The sequence below is a fragment of the Protopterus annectens genome, chromosome 1.part2, assembly GCF_019279795.1.
Source record: "Protopterus annectens isolate FY-2018-M chromosome 1.part2, PAN1.0, whole genome shotgun sequence".
In the NCBI taxonomy this organism is placed as follows: domain Eukaryota; kingdom Metazoa; phylum Chordata; order Ceratodontiformes; family Protopteridae; genus Protopterus; species Protopterus annectens.
Window position 1 is genome coordinate 208,575,296 of NC_056727.1, and position 20,414 is coordinate 208,595,709.

Here is a 20,414-nt window from a genome sequence, read left to right on the forward strand (position 1 = left end):
AAAATAAGTGCCAGACTCCACCTTCTGAAGGAGTCCCAGACTGGCAATCATTTACCAGCTCTTTGATGCAAGCCTTCATGGCCCTTCGGCCCACAGCCTCTTCCCCCTCCACTATTCCAGTGCTTAGTCCTAGGCCTGCTTCTGCCACTTCTCTCCCTTTGCCTACTGTCCAAGAAGGAGATGAAGAACAGGAACCCTACTACTCATCCTCAGAGGAATCAGTTTCTTACTTTTCACAAATTGTCTCCCCTCTTGAATACTATTCCCCAGATGAGGAATCCATAGAAGGGTACTCCCCACCAGAAGATATCACATTTGAGTAGGCTATCACAAAAATGAAAGAATACTTTAAATGGGACACTTCCCAAATGACTGACACACAAAGGAGGTACTTTGAACTTCTCCAAGTGGACTCTCCCTCACCTTCAGCCACCCCACCTGTCATCCCTACCTACCTTGATGCTTTCACCTCAGCATCAAAGAACCCATATTCTCAACCACTGGCCCCTAAGAGACCGGACAGGTTCTACAAAGTTCCAGATAAACAGAAATTCCTAGTAAAGCCACCCCTGGCAGACCCTGCTGTAATTGCTGTATCCCCTGATAAGCAATTTAGATTGATTCCTTCAGCATTTCTTTTGCCTGCTGATAAGGATAGCAAAAGCATGGACACAATAGGAAAGAAAATGTACACCTCCACCACTCTGGCCTTCATAGATAAAATATGGCTTGGGCCTAGTTTTACAAGCCTCTGATATCCTGGCATCCACTCCTGACTGCCCCACTAAAACAGAGATAGCATGTAAACTGTCCTTGGCTTCCCAGGTGGCCAGACATTCTATTAGATGCAGTTACGATACAGCAGAGGCCTCCACAAGGTCTGCTGCATCTGCATCAGTACTCCGCAGATATACTTGGCTACGCCTTCTACCCCTACCAGAGGATTTCAAGTCTAAAATCCTAGATGCCCCATTAGACCACAACCTCCTGTTTGGTAAACAGTCTGCAGACCTTTTCCAAAACCTGCAGGAAAAAAGTAAAGAGCTTCAAGACATCAAGCACTTGCTTGTGTCCCCCATCCCTAAGTACTACAGGAATTATCCTGCTAAGACTACCTTTGTCAGGAGGCCCCCCTTCGTCTGCTTAGGAGAGGAACCAGGAGACAAACCTCCTCCAGACCACTTGCCTCACAACCCAGTCAAAGACAGCCTTTTCAAGACAGTAGTGGAACCAACAATGTGTGACTGCCTTGCCCACCTCCCCTTGTCAGCCCACCTTTCCCACTGCCTCCCCATTTGGAAATTCATTACATCAGACAGCTGGGTACTGGCAATCATACAAAACAGATGTTTCCTTTCTTGGAAGGAAAAACCCTTTCCAAGGGCCATTCCTTTTCCCCCATAAATCAGCTCCACCTCATCCCTCACATACTGCAAGACCTGCTGAGATTAGGAACCATAGAATCTGTCCCTCCAGGGCAGGAAGGAAAAGGCTTCAACTCAAGACTTTTTCTGGTCCCCAAATAAGATGGCCCTTGGAGACCAATACTAGATTTATCCTTTCTAAACCTAAAAGTTCAATCCTTCAGAATGTTTAACCTTCAAACACTTATTCCATTACTGCCAGCCCAGACCTTTATGGTACTCTAGATTTACAGGAAGCTATCTCCATATTCCTATAAAACCCTCCAACAGAAAATTCTTATGTTTCACTGGGCTGTGTTCTCATTTTCAATTTACAGTCTTGCCCTTTGGTTTGTCTACTGCACCCAGGGTATTTACAAAATGCCTAGCCCCAGCCATAGATTTCTGCAGAACCAAAAGTGTCCAAATCTATCCTTACCTAGACGACATCCTCATTCTAGCAGAAACAGAGGACACCCTTCTAAATCATCTGAGGTTCACCACTTCCCTACATCAAAGCTTGAGATTCGCCCTCAACCTCCTAAAATCATCCTTAATCCCAGAGCAGGACAAAATCTTTCTGGGCTGCATGATCAGAACAGACCTGATGCGGGTTTTCTCCCTCAGGACAAAGTTCTGTCTCTCTCCACTCACTTCCAAAGCATATTACAGGTTCATCAGATATCTGCAAGAGAATCCTTGCAGAACCTAGGACTCATGGCAGCCACTATCCTGATGCTGCCCCTAGCCAGAATGCACATGCGAAAGCTCCAATGGTACCAGAAAAATGTGTGGTCACAATGCTAACATCCCCTTGAGCAACAAATTACCCTCCTGCCCTGCCTCACAACACAACTAAAATGGTTGATCCAACAAATACTTCTGAACCCGGGCCTTCCACTACAATCACCCTCCCCAATCCAACATATGCATACATATGCATTAGACCTAGGGTGGGGGGCTACCATGAAAGGTTTCATGGTACAGGAGACCTGGGATCCTACCCTCAAAAAGAAACATGTCAATGTCAGGGAAATGACTGCAGTTCTTCTAGCCCTGAAAGCCTTCCTGCCTATCCTTCAACCGGGCCCCCCTTCAGATATTCACAGACAACACCACAGTCATGTGCTATCTCAACAAACAGGGAGGAACCAAGGCCCACCTCCTATGCCAGACATTACAAATTTGAGACCTCACATACTAGGCACAGCTTAACCTTGCAGGCAACATACAACCCCTGTCGGGACAACAGACAAGTGGATATTCTCAGCAGGACATCCTCCCTACAGCACGAGTGGATGTTGAACAGGGATACCTTTCTAGACATTGTCCACCGGTGGGGCACACCTCAGGTAGATCTGTTTGCCTCCCCCCCAGAACAGACAATTGAAAAAGTTCTGAACCAACGATCACTTTCCACTTGCCTGGAGGGTAGATGCCTTTATTATTCCATGGAAGGGACGGTTTCTGTATGCTTTTCCACCCTTTCCTCTCATTCAGAAAGTCCTCCTGAAAATCAGGAAGGACAAACCAAAAGTCTTGCTGGTAACTCCCAACTGGCCAAGGCAGCACTGGTTCCCCCTGCTTCTCTCATTCGCCAAGGGCAATCACCACAAGTTACCCCACAAGGTGGACCTACTCACACAACAAAATTCTGGGTGATAAACTTCTAATTCCTTTCAGACACCACTAGTCAGAGAATATGCTTTTAGTCCTGAAGGAGGGCAGGAAGCCTACTACTAGGAAATCCTACTTATCAAAATGGGAAAGATTCTCCAAATGGTGTCTCCATAAGGAGAAAATAGTAAAAATAAGCTCCATGGAGGGTCCACAAATGGTTTAAAAGCAATTTAATATTATACCATAAAACATTGAGAGCTTTCATCACCTGAAAGAGACTTCATCAGAATAATTGCAAACCAACACAAAGGCATTACAGTATCTAAAAACAATTTTCATTGGCTGTAGTTAATGAGTCAATTGAAGCTGTTCTTTTCATATTTTTTCTCTTAAAGAACCCAGGTATATGAGACAGTGCATAGAAAACTTCAGTCTTGTTGCAAACAAGGCACATACATAATTTGTGTGTGTGTGTGTGTGTGTGTGTGTATGTATATATATATATATATATATATATATATATATATATATATATATATATATATATCAAACAATATTATAATTGTAAATGATTGTTAAATAACCTATAATTTATTTGCTTTTGTACTTAACACAGGAGCATTGTCGTTTAAACCAGGGGGAAATATTGCACCAAGTCTAAGTTGCCACTTAATTTCCCTAACTTTTAAAGTTTTTCCAATCCCCCCTCTTGAGTCCAACATAATTTTTTCTAGGATACAAAAGCAAAACATCTTAAATCCTTGACATACAATAGAATGTTCTATCCTAAGTACAAATCTTACTTCTAATCCTGTCAGCACTTGTTAATATTAGGCAGGAAGCAAGCTAACAGATATATACTGAAGGACATTTTGAAATTTCATTCTGCTTTGAAAGCATATTAGAAATGATATGCACACACTAACATTTTTCCCTTCTCTGTACTTCTCACCCTTCACAAAAGGCATTCTTAATTGTGCCCTTTTCCCACTATCTGGTTGGGTTATGCTGCCCACTCAATGGGCAGCTCCTAGTTTCACAAATTCTTCCCTGTGAGGCTGAGGTGGTTAGAATCTTCTGTCAAAGTCTTTGCACACCCATTTTCTGGATATGTCTTGAGAGAGTGAGAGATCTGTTGTGTTTTTTCGACTGGCATTCAGAATTTGTATAGATAAGGATTTAACTTTATCGGGATATGCCCATTTGCTTCAGCTACATGATGTCACATTTTAAACTTTTATACTCCGATTAAGGGGCCTTGTGATACTTTCATTTTCTCTCTCATTTACAGGATTATAGCTGTTCTTGAGTTTTTTGGGTCATTTCTAGTATGCAAAAAAATTTGTACAACAAGTATGCATATGTGTTGTGTATGTTCAATCTGAACTGGTCGGGAGACTTTACAGTTGTTGAAAGTCAGTGTCTGGTTATGCAGAATAGTTATTTATAAAGCATTTGTTCAGTTCAAATTGAACTGGTTAAGAGACTTTAAAATGGTTAATGGTTGAGAATAATTCCCATAATGTATTCAGCTTCACTGGAAATGGAAACAGAAGCACAAGCTTGTTTTTAAAGGGAACCATTTAAAACCTGCAATAATGTTAACCATAAGTTTTCATCAGACTCTTAGGCAAAATAACTTCTACAAGTCTTTCTAGGTGAATGTATGCATTTTGTGCTTAACATCAGTTTGTTTACATTTTTGTTTAAAAATCCCTGATATTAGATCTGGAAGATGGTATAACTGCACCATTTTATGAAAACATGGGCAGTTGTGGTTATTAATTTTTCCATTTCCCAGGTTATAATTTATAATAGAAATGCTGATCTGAACTTTCTTGAGACAAATTGTCTTCATTGAAATATGATTACTTAAGTCCATTGTAAACATACTGTCAACTGTTTTGCTGTGAGTTATTTATATATTTCTAGCAGAGACAGTTTTGTAAGTGTATGGAGATTTTATTTGGTAGGTAAATTCTTAACCTAGTCAAACACCACCCTCTTGGTGATTGTTTTGTAGCTTTCATGGGAATTGTATTTTAATAAACATTTCTCTTGATTTACAGTTTTAAATGTTTACTTAAATTGTTCAGTGGATAAAAGCTGTTTTAACACTGGTTCTGCGTATACCTTTCTGACCTGGAATATATTAATTTAAAAGCAGAAAAAAACGGGCGGAGACCATACTTCCAAACCTCTTAGCACAAGAAATCTGGATAGAGTCAGAAATGGGGGGACAAAAGGGCAAATATAGGGACAGATTTTAATTATTGCTCTTATAAACTTAGAAAGTTGTTTGAATTGCAGGTTTTATACTAGAATGCATTTTCTGAAGGATGTGAAGTCTGAAACTCAAATATCTGTCATTAATTGGTGACTTCCATCCATAATGATTTTGCTAGAAAACCACAATTCTTTTAAGAAACAAGCCAACTGTATGAGGCAAAAATCTGGGGGGGCATATATATGGCTCCTAAATATGCAACAAAATCCAGAAGATTTAGGATTTTTGCTTGGAAGTGTTTTCATATGTATTTTTAAAAGCCAAACAGACTCCAGGGAATTTTTCCAGGGTAGATGGGAAATGTTGGAGGTGAGACGGGGAACATACCTTTCAACCTTTCAGTGCAAAACGTCTGGACAAAGCCTGACAGAATGGGGGACAAAGGGCCCAAAATAGGGACAGATTTTAAATATTGCTCTTGTAAACTTAGAAAGTTGCTAGGATAACAGGATTTGTCTTAGCATGCATTTTTTTCTGAAGAACATGATGTCTGAAACACAAATGTATATCATTATTTAGTGACTTCCATCCTCAGATCATCCCAGTGATTTGACAGAAAATCACAAATTTTATGAGGAACAGATCAAAAATATGAGGCAAAAATCTGGACATTCTGTGAAAATCTGTACAGTTGAGAGGTATGATGGGGAAGAAAGAGGTAACTGCGAACATATGCTTTGGGAGTGTAATGAGTTAGCTGACTTTAAAAATTCCTTACAGCAGACTGTCAGAAATATTGGGTGAGCAAATTGGTGTAACTAAACCAACTGTATTTGGCTATTGAATATTGTAACAGAGATAAAGAACAGGAAGTAGGATCTTTATAAAAGGGTAGGAGCAAATTACACAGGAAGAGTGGGAGCTTTCGACACCATCCTCCATTCTGGAATTATAGCTAAACTCACCAAACTAAGTATAAATCCCTACATCACAAGATAGGTTGCCAACTGGCTCACTGACAGAACCTACACTGTAAAAGTTGCAAACTCCAAATCTGACTTCAAACCAGTGACAATTGGAGTACCAACGGGTTCAGTCCTGGGACCTCTCCTGTTTGGTATCTACTTCTCTGAAGTACAGGCTACCACAGAAGGCCTCTGGCTAACAAAGTTCACAGATGACTGCAAACTAGGAGCCATAGTCGAGTCCCCAAATGATGTGGATATCCTACAGAAGGGCCTTACTGAGACAGATACCTGGTGTCAGAGGCATGGCCTCAAGCTCAATGCCAAAAAGTGCGTTGTCATCCCCTTTAGTAAAAACTCTGTACCCATGAACTACCACATAAACGGCAGTCTACTTAATGCCGAATGTGTGATAAGAGACCTTGGGACCCAGGTTGACAGTAGTCTCGCCTTTGATAATCACATCGCCACAGTAGTAAGAAAATCCTTCTATGTGGCACACCTCATCACAAAAGGGTTCTCATCCAGGAAAAAAGATGTCATTGTTCCCCTCTACTCGGCACTCATTAGACCCATTATAGAGTACAATGCCCCTTTTGGAATGTACCTCACAAGACATCTGCAACAGCTGGAAAGGCCACAGAAGTACCTCACTAAGAGGATTACTGGCCTCAAACAAATGCCCTACACTGACAGTCTCAAAAAACTCCAGCTTTACTCTGTAGCATATCACCTACTCCAAGGAGATCTCTGCCTAACATGCAAAGCTATGTTAAACCCAGAGCTGTTGGACATGCTACACCTAAAGAAATCCCAATCCCTCCGAGCTACATGCTCTAGGGACCTAAACCTCGTCACTATAATAAACAGGACATGCTGGAGGGATAGATTCCTGTCCCAGACACTTCTCATACTCTGGAACAAGTTACTCATGTATGTCAAGCAAAGTTCCTCATTAGCACTCTTCAAGAAAAATATTGATGAGTGGATGGGAAATAGGAAATACACCCTGGGTATCACTTCTGTGGCTCTGCTCAACAGGGGCACAGGAAATTAACTTTCTTGGGTGGTGTAAGCCAGGGAACCTTCTTGGCTAGGCTTACTTAGGCCCTTGGGCCGATAGCCTAGTATCTACCTATGAAAATGGAAATTGTGGGAACACTACATACAGAATAATGTTTTGGAGGAAGAGTGAGGTTTAAGGGAAGGCAGGAATTGATAAATTTATGTAATGTTGAATTTATGATAAATATACAAAGAATATCTGTGATGTATGTTTGCAACTGGGAATATGTTAACATGGTTTGTTTTCTTTTATATAAATGTATGTTTGCCTATGTCTTAAGTAATAATTCATTAAAGATGTTAAAAATAAATAAAAAAATTACGTGGTAAAAAATATGGAAATCCTGCAAAAATCTAGACAGTTGAGAGGCATGATGGAGACTGCTTTTATACTGTGCAGTATTTACACTCTATTAGGTAAATCAGTTTGTCTTATCAGACTTTCTCCTTTACAGTTATGTTTATTATAGAGTATTCTCTAGGTGTGAAAGTTGAGAGCACTAGTTCTGTACCTTCCTTTGTATTTCCATTGGGTCAAAGCAGCAAGGGAAAGAAAGAGATTCCTGTTAGCATTTCTACCCTGTTGCTAAGTAGTTACTATAGTTTTCATTTTTCTCTGCCTCAGTTTTTCCTTCATATTGTATTAGGTACTTTTTAGTGTTATACTTCATTTGTGGGGTATAACAATGGCTGTGTCCTTGTTTCTCTGACCTAGACTGTGTTTTTGGGACAGCAATTCACTAACAATAAGGAACTGTTTCTTCTCTCACATGCATTTTTTTGAATGTGATATGGTATTGGAGGATTTCATACACCTAAAGGATAGGGGGTTATTTATAATCCACTTTACAGAAATAGACTGGAAATATGTAGGAGTGGTAATGGATGGAAAAACCTGGTTTGGAATTTTTGTTTCAAACTTTGTTAAAATTCTGAGTTCCTTGAATCATTATACTAGTTCTAAGGTTTGTTAGCTGTGGTTCTTTCCCCAGTTGTCCGGCTTAGTTTGAGATTGTTAATACAAATGTGGCTCAGAAAAAGTTACTTTAGTGAATGGCTGTGTTAATGGTAATTTATTTTCATCTTTTATATTGTCCAAGTACAAAAAGCTGTGTTAATCAGGAAAAGGATGGAAAGTGGTTCGTATTTTGCTTTCCTCTGCTTTAATTGGTTTCTAAAATAGCAAAGGATGGAAAGTATCTGCCTTATATATTTCTGTTCTTGCTAATAAAGCTTTAAAACAATGGGGAAATTATCAGCTTTCATTTTTACTGTTCTGGATAATAGCTAATTTTAAGTTGTGTGAATTCTCAAACCTTTTGGTTGAGTCACCCAGCTTCTCCTTCAGAGTTTTTGAGACGTATTGGACAGAGTTTTAGTACGTTGAATGATCATTTCCCATGCAATCACCTAGACTACACGAGCTCCTGGAAAGAGGCACTAATTCAGAAGTTCAAAAACAACAGGCAGGAACCACTCTATAAAATATATAAAAAACTTTAATACCACAAGCGCCTTGGCTAAAAGCCTTCAGGGAGTATAAAAACAAGAATAACCAAGCACTATATAAATACACCCACCAATAAAACCATAATACATTCAGCCAAATAAGAAGGCATATATAATAATTCATTTTGTGACTAATTCAGAAGTGGTCCAGCTTGCATTTTGTGGGTTTTACACTGTTTTCATTTCACCGCATGTTCTTATCATGAAAAAACTGGTTGGAGTTTAGTTTATAGTTTGGGAAAGAGGAGTAGGACTTCAGAACTTGCTTCTGTCTTGTTTTTTTTCCCTATCATGACTTCTTTAAAAATAACTTTCAGTATGTTTTAAGAGGTATGGATTTGAAGTAGGGTTCAACTCTTTTTTTGAGAAAGGTTATATTCTCCAAAGATTTGTATCAGCTTTTTTAGGTAGTGTCCATCTAATCTTCAAATGTCATCTTTTTCCAAGGTCCTTGATTCCTTGTTAATGTCACTTTATTTTACTGCAGTGCCTCTTGATGGGGATTCTGGATATGAAGTATGCTTATTATATCTGTTTAGATGCTTGTTATGATATTTTTCTTGTTTTGGTATACAAGTCCTGGACAGTGTTTCAAGTGCTTAACTCTGGCCATACTGTACCGCTATAGTGACATTTGAGCTGAAGTGCATTGTGTTTAATGTCTGTAGATTTCAAGTATGTACGGATTCTATAAAAGGCAATAGGAGTGGTCCTCAGTTTTCTTCCGTTAGGAAGCATATTATTGCCCGGCAGAGAATAACAGGCATAGTGATTTCTTAAGAGAGTTATATGTCAGTTTCATGGGCAGTTTATATTTCACAGCTTGGGTTGCATTTCTGTCATTTTCCTAATAAGGTTTGTTTTCATTGGTTGACTGGTAGTTTCTAGGTATGCAGTCCAGGAGACCATTAAGGAACCTGGCGTCTGTGCAGGTGGTTGAGGTAAAATTCCTCAAGTGTTAAGTGCCCAAAGTAAAAGATGACAAGGAATACAATGCTGGTTGCTGCTTTCTGTAGAAAATCAATTCTGATGTGATTTGTAAGTTTGTTTCAGCAATGATTCCCTTCTTTTGTGATATTCCTCACTTTTTTGAGTTGGTGAGATTGTGGAATTGGTATATACATTTGGGGGTCGGGGGACTTGCCCCCTGCAAGAAACACTTGAAGTTAGCTTTTTTGCCTTTCTGTATCTCGGGCATTATTTTTTGTGTTTGTGATGCTCTTAGTTTTGTAGTTCGGCGATCCATAGTGGAACCAAGAGGACTAGCCCAAATTCTCATTTCCCCAAAGCACTGTCTGGTTAAGGGACTTGCTCAGCTTCACGCAGTAGGCAAACAAAGGTTGACAGAATCGAGCTCTGTTCCAAATGAAGTAGCCCATTAACAGTTGATAGACATATTCCTCTGGAGTAACTGCCAGATTGAAGTTTTTCTGTAGGAGCATGTTTTGATGATACCAGCCTTGTTTAAAATGAGTGGGTGATTTCACCTCATTTTCTTTTTCTAATCCAGATCATGTCTGTCTCATTTTCCAGATGTATAAGGCCCTGATTGGAAACTATTATAGTTGATATGTTTTTTTTTTCTTAGCAGACAAACTTTTGACAGAGTTTTCTTTTCAGCTTTTCTTTTGGACAGTAAATAATTGGTTCCATTTTCTGGTGTTTATGGAACTTATTCACCCATCTACTGTGGCAGTACTTAAAGCCATCCCTTTCCTGTTATTAAAAACAGTGTTGAGGGTAATGACTGAAGGCTCACTGAATATTCCTTGCACTGGTCTGTTTCCTCTTACAGTGTAGCTGTATGTCTACTTAAAACTGTAGGTCGTGTTAGCAGAAAGGTTCTGGGTAGTAGCAGGGGTGTGGCTAGGATTTTCAAATTTGTACTCACAGCTGTCAAACTGCTACCCCCCTCCCCAGCCAAGCTACGGCCATTCTTGTAATTCACGGTTCGCTCTTTTAGTATCGATGAAGAGGCATTCGCTGTAATGCCTCTTAAGTAATATAATATAAATTCACTCAAACTTGGTTCCTTGAATTGAAAATTAACCTGAAATGTCAGTTCTTTGAAAAATGCAGCATGGTAGTTGGGGTAGAGAATTTATGCTTTTGTTTTCTGTAACTAAGGTACAGGTTTTGAGCTTGAGTAAATTACTAACCACCTGTTACCCCTAACTAGGATGTTTCATTCACACACACACCCCTACCTACCTCTTAGTGCAAGAAATATGGACAAAGCCTAAAATAAACAGGGACATATATTAAATAATGCTCTCGTGAACTTAGAAAGTTGCTAGAATAACAGGATTTGTGCTAGTATGAATTTTTCTAAAGGACATGAAGTCTGAAACTCAAATGTATGTCATTATTTAGCAACTTCAGCCTTCAAATGATTTTCTAGAAAATCACAAAATTTATGAGGAACAGACAAAAAATATGGGGCAAAAATCTGGACATTCTGCAAAATTTGGACAGTTGAGAGGTATGCTACCTACCTACCACACACACACACACACACACACACACACACACACACACACACACACTCACACTCACACCTCTCAACCTCTTAGAGCAAAAAACTCATAAATAAAACTGAGGCAAAGGCCCAAAAATGAGGACATTTTTTTTTTAAATATTGCTCTTATAAACTTAGAAAGATAATAGAATAGTAGTTGGTCTTGCATTAGTACGAATTTTCTGAAAGGTATGAAATCTGAAACTCAAATGTCTGCCATTATTTTCTAACTTCAGTCTTTAACAATTTGTCACTAATTTGCCAGAAAACTGCTATTTTATGAAAAACGGACCAAAAATGTGATGCAAAAATATAAAATTGCCAGACAATACAGCTGGGAACCTGTCAAAGAAGGGACACCATTTTAATATGAGCACAGTTAACTTAGAGCAGCTGACAAAATTAGAGAATCTACATGCATTTCTGAAATAAAAGTAATGTATAACTCTGATCATTACAGTTATTTATAAAAGTAAAGTAAACCCTCCACGTTTTTTCTTCCAAAATTGCTATTTTGCGGAGAGATTATTAGGGGGAGAGCAACATTTTGAGCCAAAATTGGGGACAGTTGAGAGGTTTGGATATTCATAATTCTATAAAGCGATTTATTTGCACATACCTCTCAACCTCTTAATGCAGGAAATCTGGACAAGGCCAAATATATTGGGGGAACATACAAACAGTACTAAAAATTGACCTTGTATAAACTTAAGACAGTTGCTAGAATATCAGGTCTTGCTTTAGCATGCATTTTTCTGAAGATTATGACGTCTGAAAATTAACGTCGGTCATTATTTAGTGACTTCATTCCTAAATGATTTGCCAGAAAAGTTTTATTTTGCATTTTACAGCACGAACACCAATAAATATCTGCTAAACAAAGCAATGCAGTCTCACAATGAAACTAGACTTAGCATTAAAACTTCTCTGCCCTTGAAACTCACATTCATTGAAACAGCATTGAAACCCACATTCAAAGAAAATACATTTTGCCAGTGGCAGATAAAGATTAACTTTGGGCTGTTTTCAAATCATAGGCCCCTTGCACATGAAACATACACGTGCTCTTTGATACACCTTCCATCATAAAAGTCTACTCAAACTTCTACAGTCCACCAGTATCAGTAAATATGCACAATCTCTGTAAAAGCTATCTACATAATTCCACATTAGAGAAATCTGTAACTAATGAAGAGGCTGCTGCTAGCAAACAACTTTATATTTCATGGTTTCATCTACAAATAATGTGCCTGTTGCCCTTGAGGAATAAATTGCCTATGTTGCATTAAAAGCAATGATACGCTAGTAATATTGCAATAGGGAATGGATGGCAAACTGATAACAGGTTCATAGTTACTACTAGATATCTTCGCCAAAACAGACTACAGCATCCATCCCCTTTACTACACAGTACAGTATCAGCAATGCATCTATCTACTGTGGGAGAAGAACCCACAGCCTTCTGCATCAAAAGCAAGTACACTACCTGTTGTGCTATTAACAGTACAAGCAGACTCTGCATAAGTAGCACTAAACTTAAGTTCCCCTGCAGCTCTCAGCTCCTTGTAAAATGTTGACACTCAGCTGTATCTCTGAACTTTGCAGCACAAGAAATCTGGAAAAAGCCAACATTTATTGGGGGGGGGGGGGGCAAAAGCCCAAAAAAACAGGGACACATTTTAAACATTGCTTGTATAATTTTGAAAAGTTGCTAGAATAAAATGCTGTGTTATCACCATGCATGTCTTGAACCCAGAACCATATGCACTATAGTCAGTGCAACATACCACTATGCTAAGTCAGCAGTTTCAAAAATAGGAAGACAAACTTAATGGCTATCATTTAGATAGCTCTCAACCTCTTAGCACAAAAAACCTGGACAAACAAAGCCAATAATGAGGGAATACAAATTCAGTTCTCACTTCACACCTTAGCACAAAAAACCTGGACAAACATCAAAAACAATAATGGGAGAAATACAACTTCACTTCTCACCATAGCTCACAACCATTAGAAAAGCAAATCTGAACAAAGTTCAGAAATGGTGGTGGTTAGGGACTTTAGGCTGTTCTTACCCTGAAGCAAAGGTACAGGGTTTGAGCCTAAACACCTATAGCCAGCAGGTGTATTACGTGGGGGCATTTTTCACACACACACACACACACACACACACACACACACACACACACACACACACCTGATTGTTGCTTGCCTTCCAAGTTCCACACACACACACACACACACACACACACACACACACACACACACACACACACATGATTGTTGCTTGCCTTCCAAGTTCCACACACACACACACACACACACACACACACACACACACACCTGATTGTTGCTTGCCTTCCAAGTTCCACACACACACACCTGATTGTTGCTTGTCTTCCAAGTTCCCCGCTCGCACTTTGATAATAATCCATTTGCTTGCCTTCCAAGTTACCGATCATTTCCCGCTCGCAGCACACTCCAATAATCCATTTGCGATTGTTGCTTGCCTTCCAAGTTCCACCTCAGATGGTTTCCCGCTCGCAGCCAGCCGGACATGATGTGAGCTCACTTCCGACTGGCTGGTATGCTCCTTAAAGGAGCCAACACCCTTTAATTAAATATGTACTTTTTTTTTTTTCAAAAAAGCTACCCCCTTCTAAAAAGGTTGTACTGAAATCAGTACACTGCGTATGCCTCCCGATGTCCCTGGGTAGTAGCAATTTTAAGCATAGCCTTTGCATATTGCTACTCCAGGTATTGTTTATTAGATCTTGGGTTGTTATAGCTGATTGTGCAGCCTGTCTCCGCTTATTTCCCTTAACATCTTTCCTTTTTCTTTTGGCTTTTGTGTGGAACTTGTGGAGTATATTACTTCAGGCTGCAAATTAATTTCCCCCTTAATTGATGCTTTAAATCTTTTGACCCTTCATCTTGGAAGGTGTAACCTTAACCATTTTCCATACAGAGATCTAGGCACCGTGATGCAGAACAATTTTAATTTCTCCAACTATGTTAATGAGATCATGCATAGAAGTTATACCAGAATTCATATTATTCTTTGTTCTAGATTATCTAGAGATGAGAGAATTTTGATTCCAGTGTCTGGACTGTGGTACATTTTGTAGTTGAGTAGAATGCTAGTTTTTGTAGATACACTTTAGATTCTGTAGCACATTTTGAATGTGTACAAAGGTGTTTTCCTTTATCAAAAGAGCTTGGGAATATAGAAACAGAAAATACTAAGAACATTTTGAAAATCTTAACTTGCTTTCTGTTCAGTGATTAACTAGGGGTGAATTGCTCTATATACTTAAAATATTCTTTGGAAGAAAAGCTAGCAGTGCTAGGAATTTTTCAGAAAGATCAGAACAGTGATCCTTGGAAATGATATCTGTTCCTTACAGACTTCATAACTTCCCAAAATGTTTGTTTTCAGGATTACATTACTGAAACATGGAATCATTTACGACAGCAGTTACGATTGCCTAACACCTTACTAAAATTTAAAAGCAACTTAGATTTACTGTCAGAGAAATAAGTTTATAAGTTTAGAGTATGCTCCTACAAAGGCTGTCGTTGACTGAAATTGTATAAAAACATTGTAGCATTGTAAAACTTTGGTTGTTGCAGTCGATCGTGATATTAGTCAGTTAACTGACATATCAATACAACACTACACAGCTGTACTCAGTGTGTTTGGTAAAATGACACGCAAGATTTTTTTCCCGTAATATCTCAAGAAACAAGTTGAAAGTAAATACTTGTTTCTATTGGAGCACTTACCACATTAGTGAGACAAACTTCAAGAGAAATGGAAGATGAACCTTGCATGCTTATATGTACTCGTTCTTAACATGCTGACTACTGTTTTTGAATACTTTTGTAACTCGATACCCTTTCTTACAGAATCAGTCATGGAAGATCATAGAAGGCCTCCCTATCGATGACTTTTCCCGTGAGAAGATGAAACTGACTGCTGATGAGCTTGTAGATGAGAGGGATACTGCTCTTCAATTCATTTCCAGTGAATGACTAATTTGTAAACATGATGATAAAAAGCACTTAAATGTAGATTGTTCAAAATGCCGTCTATGAGTCAAGTACTGTACCTGTTAAACCTAGTCCTAAACCACATGCAAATGCATTTTGAGTCACAATGTAACAATGTGAAATTGTGATTATAAGAACATATTAAAAGTCATTAGCCTTGTCTTGCATTTCTTATCTCGATTGGAAGATTATTGAAAAGTGATTTAGTGAATAAAGTAATACGTATTGGTTTTAATTTCTCAGGTGAATGCAGTACAGTGCTGTTTCTATAGTTTAAATGTTTCAGTAATGAAAATGTAAGAATATTAATGGTAGCAACAAGGTAAATGATAAAACATGATCTCTTTGGTTTACATGTAGTTCTTAAACAGTATTAAAAATTGCTTAGTATTCAGGTTTACCCATCATTCTGTCCAAGTCATGTTTGAAGTGTGCATTGCAGCCATTGATGGGCCGCAGTCTTATCATTTTTTACCACCTCCTTTGGGCACAAATACACAATCAGCTCTCAACTGGCCTTTTAATTGCCCTGCCCTATTAACTTGTAACCCTATAATTAATCTTCTTTTTTTTAATTTTTATTAAATCATCACATTGTAAGCAGTAACACAGGTTTGCAAACATTAACAGAAAAGAAAACAAACCATAATAGCAGTGCCCATTGTTGTTGTCATGCAGTATAAATGTGTGTTTCATTTTCAACAATTTTCATTCACTCCAGCATTACATGTTCAATTCCTGCATTCCCTTAAACCTTATCCTTCCTTCTGAACATTGTTTCACATTTAATTTCACTACAAATTCTATGCATTTCTGTGAAATTTGCTCACTTCCTTTTTTAAAGATCCCATTTCCAGTTCTTTTGTTTCTTTTAAAATATCCAGAACTAGTTTAGTAAGGTTTGACATGTCTAGGCAATTCAGATCCTGTGTTCCAGCTCAAAAGAAACATTTCCTTTGAGCACTTTTCCATTATTGGGGCAACACGTTAAACGCAGTAGCTGGTGGTTGAAATCATTGCACAGCTGCTTATTTTGTGTATTATAGTAGTGTAGTTTAAGCTAAATCATACCTGTTCATAAATTAGAAAGAATTCTGTCTTTTAGTTTTGTTCAAACAAACAAACACTCCTGCACATTAATAATGCTTTCATACACATTTAAAAAAAAAAAACGCTTCAGGGTTAACAGCTGTGCGAGGATTCCGAGTGTCAGCTACCGCTTTTAAAGTCTTCATTACATATTTTTAAAGGCTTACATTACAGAGAGGTGAAAGGGTGGTAGTCCCTATTCCAAATTGTATTACAAAAAAACCCACAGAAAAGTGAAGCAGCACCTGTCAATGGCCCCAACAGTAACTATTGCCAGCAAACCACTTCTTCCATCTTTAAAATAATGGTCATGAAAGGCTTACATTAAGGAGAAGTGAGTGGGTGCTAGTCCCTATTACAAATGTTATTAACAATAAAAAAAATATATAGAAAAGTGATGCAGCTTTTGTCAATCCCCCTTACAGTAAATATTGCCAGCAAACCAAATCTTCCATGCAAGCATCATATCATTTTTATAGGTATGGGGAAACAATAGCTAGGTCTGCAGTTCTCCATGATCATTTTCAAAGCTGGCCTTAATATGAAAAAGTAGGGTATGTGTCTGTGGTTTTGCTTATATAACTTTAATTAGGAGATCTGACACCTGAAGGCTAGAGAGATCTGGTTGGCCAAGAGACATAGGGAAACTAACAGATGTGTGAGGATTCAACAGCAACTACTTTGTTTAAAGTGTTGCCTTGACAACTGTAACAACCTTGTCTTCAAGTCAATTAAAGAAAAGTAACATTCACTAAGTAAACGCACAAAGACAGTGTAATAGTGCATTTATACACATACTTGTATATAGTGCAATGTTAATTTCATATAATTTGCTTGTTATCCTGAAAGCAGTCATATGAAACAAACCCCTTAAATGCACGGTAATATTTCCCTTTCTAAGTTGGACATTTTAAAATGTTTTCGGTTCCCAGGTTGAGAGGAATGTTGAATAGAAATAAGACTAAAAGTTGTTTTATCTATAATATTTGCGATGGGCTTGGAATTCAGTCATATAAGCCGTTTCAGTCCTGTCAAATTTACACGTATTTCCCATACATCATGGATTATACATTCTGGCAATTGGCAAAGGACGAAGACTCAGCAATTCAATTTTTACAGGAGAAAGGAATTCTCCATACTGAAAGATTTTGTTCCAATAGGCACATTATGAAGTTATGTGTCAGTAGTAAGGGAGCCCCCAAATGGCGTTGTACACAACGTGGATGCCTTGAGAAGAAAGGTTTGAAGTCAAAACTTGTTTGAGGGGTCAAGCATCCCTTTCCTTACTGCTGACAGATTTATTTACTTCTGGTGTCAGGAATTGACATCTGTGGACTTTTGTGAACTACAATTACACATGAATCATAACAATAATGTAGATTAAAACAATTATATGTGGGAAGTGTGTGCTACTGCTTTACTTTCACAGCCTTCTATAAAAATCTTTGGATTAAACAAAATTGTAGAAGTAAATGAAAGTCTTTTTACTAGCAGAAAAAGCAACGTTGGTTGTGTTCTTCCTCAACAGTGGGTTTTTGGAGGATTGTGCTGGGAGTCGAAACAGTGCTTTCTGGTAGCTGTCCCTGACCGCTCAGCCCAAACCTTACTGTCATCCAAGACAACATAGTAGAAAGTAGTATCATTGACTCAGAATTCTGGAAGGCTTCCAAGAGTGATGAATTAAGGGATGCTGGATATGAACATTTTACTTGAACCACAAGTACAATTTTGTGGATCCAGATAGTGGATGTCATACACATACTGTGGAGTGATTATGGGGAAGTGCGAAGTGGCATAATAAATGGCATCGAGGCAGTGCTAGACACCATCTAGACTCTTATTTGTCACAATTTATGTGGAGACATGCCAATCCCAAGAATTCACTATTTTCAGCTATGTTGAAAGACATTTCAACTTTTATGCCTCCTGCATAAGTGTTACTTGCTGTGCTGTGATCCCTGTGTATTGTAGAAGTTATTTAATAAAAGTCCAGATTAACTTCCTAATGTTTAAAATGTAGTCTGCTATGTATCTTTTACTTTTGAGGTGGTTGTCATGCAATGTCACTGTAAATTCTTCTTTGTGTGGTACGTACATGACAAGGAGCGGTACTATCACTTGTTTAACTTGCATACTTTATTGTACTTGTAAACATGGTTGTTTACGTTGTCAGGGCAACACTTTAAAAGCAGTAACTGCGCTTTAAAAAAAAAACACTTCAGGGCTAACAGCTGTGCGAAGATTCCAAACGCAAACTGCTTCAGGACTAACAACTGTACAAGGATTCCGAGCTGCAGCTGCCACAATTAAAGTATTCCTGTACCTATTTTTAAATGCTTAAATTAGGGAGCTATTAGGTGGTGGAAGTCCATACTACAATTTTAACTGACAAAAAAAAAAAAAAAAGTCATGCAGCTGCTGTTAATCCCCCCTACAGTAACTGTTGCCAGCAAATCACAGCTTCCATCAATAAATACCGAGGATTCCAAGCATCTGAAGAAATAGGGAATGTGATTTTTGTTTTCAGTGATAAAACTTTAATAAGGAGATGTGACATCTGAAGGCTAGACAGAAGTGATTGGCAAAAGAGACATAGGAAAAATAACAAATGTGTGAGGATTCCGAGTGCAACTACCACGTTTAAAGTGTTGCCCCGATAAAGGAACAGTACCTTCCTTTGTTAACAACCTTTTATTCCTTCAACATTTCAGTCAGAGGATTCGACAGGAAGTTTTCTAAATATGCCAACTCATTACATTCTGAAAAAATATGTTCAAAGTTAACTCTCTGTTCCTCATCATACTTCCAGTATTTGCTGTCTACTTGAGGAAAAGTCCTCTGAGTCCACTTGGAGACTTGGGGTGCACAACATGTACAACTACTTCCAAGTTAAAATTCTAAATATTCTGGACTTTACATACTTCAGAGCCTTACAATTTTTTTTCTGTTATTCATTTGTGAATTGCCTTTTCATTCTCATTTTCCAATCTTTTCTAATCATTGGTGATGGAGTCTTATAGTTGTTATGCAATACTGTATATGTCCTACTTATTATCCCCTTTTTAACAGTAACTTCTGTTCCAGACTCAACTAGAAAGGCAATCAGAGCTGGTCTTTCACTTAGTAGACCCCTGTTCCCTTCACTTTGTCTATTATCTGTTGTCAGTCCCTGATAGGGAAGGTAGTCTCCAACTTGCAGCCCATACTTCTTAGCCTTATCCCACTGTATTACTTTCACTCCAGATTTATTTGCTCTTAGCACCTTAGTCCCTTTGGTAAGTTCCTCCAGTAAATTCCATCTACCTCTTACCAGTTTTCTGTAACTCTGTGTGCATTTTTTCAAAGTGCTTTCATTAAAGTTTTGCTACTGAATTTCTAGGCTGAAAACACTCCATTCAATCATACAGAAGCTGGAAGCAAGATAACCACTGGAATATTAAAACCACCTATATTCTAATATATATTCTAAGAGATATTCAAGTTTTAACCAATCACAATTATATGTTTACGTTTCTATAGAATTAAATAGAATGTTGATTTTTTCTTTGTTTTTGAAATATGTGTAAACACAAGATCTATTTCTAGTTTCTTTACATAAGCACAGTGCGTATCTGCCGATTTATAAGTTTCACCTAGTAAAGATTTTTGTTTTGCTACTAAGAAGTGAAGCTATTTTTAATTGCAACAAGAATATTTGTTTTGGTATGAAGAACTTGGAAGCTGTTTTTATTCACGAAAGTGAAAATATTTTGATCACAATAACATTTTTTACAAGTGTTTGGAGTTTAATTTACAAATATTGCTGCTTGGTGTTTTAGCTTAGCTCGAATAGCTCAAAAGGCAGTCCTTTCATATTTTTCTAGTTGTTTTGACCTGGACTTTGTCGATTATCTGACTGTTGAAGCTAACTAAACTTCAGGGTGCTCACAATGCTTCATTTTTAAGCTTAATATATGTGCAGGTAA

At 38.1% G+C, this 20,414-nt stretch overlaps 1 protein-coding gene across 2 annotated transcripts in view; it reads left to right on the plus strand.

The window, feature by feature from the left end:
• MDH1 (malate dehydrogenase 1) overlaps nt 1–15,527 on the plus strand; it is a 214,860-nt gene extending 199,333 nt beyond the window's left edge. For both annotated transcript variants that reach the window (XM_044055535.1, XM_044055528.1), the window contains exon 9: nt 15,217–15,527. In XM_044055535.1, the coding sequence (XP_043911470.1) occupies nt 15,217–15,342 (126 nt within the window). In that variant the 3' untranslated portion in view covers nt 15,343–15,527. The remainder of the gene's footprint in view (nt 1–15,216) is intronic.
• Nucleotides 15,528–20,414: the final 4,887 nt, after the last annotated feature.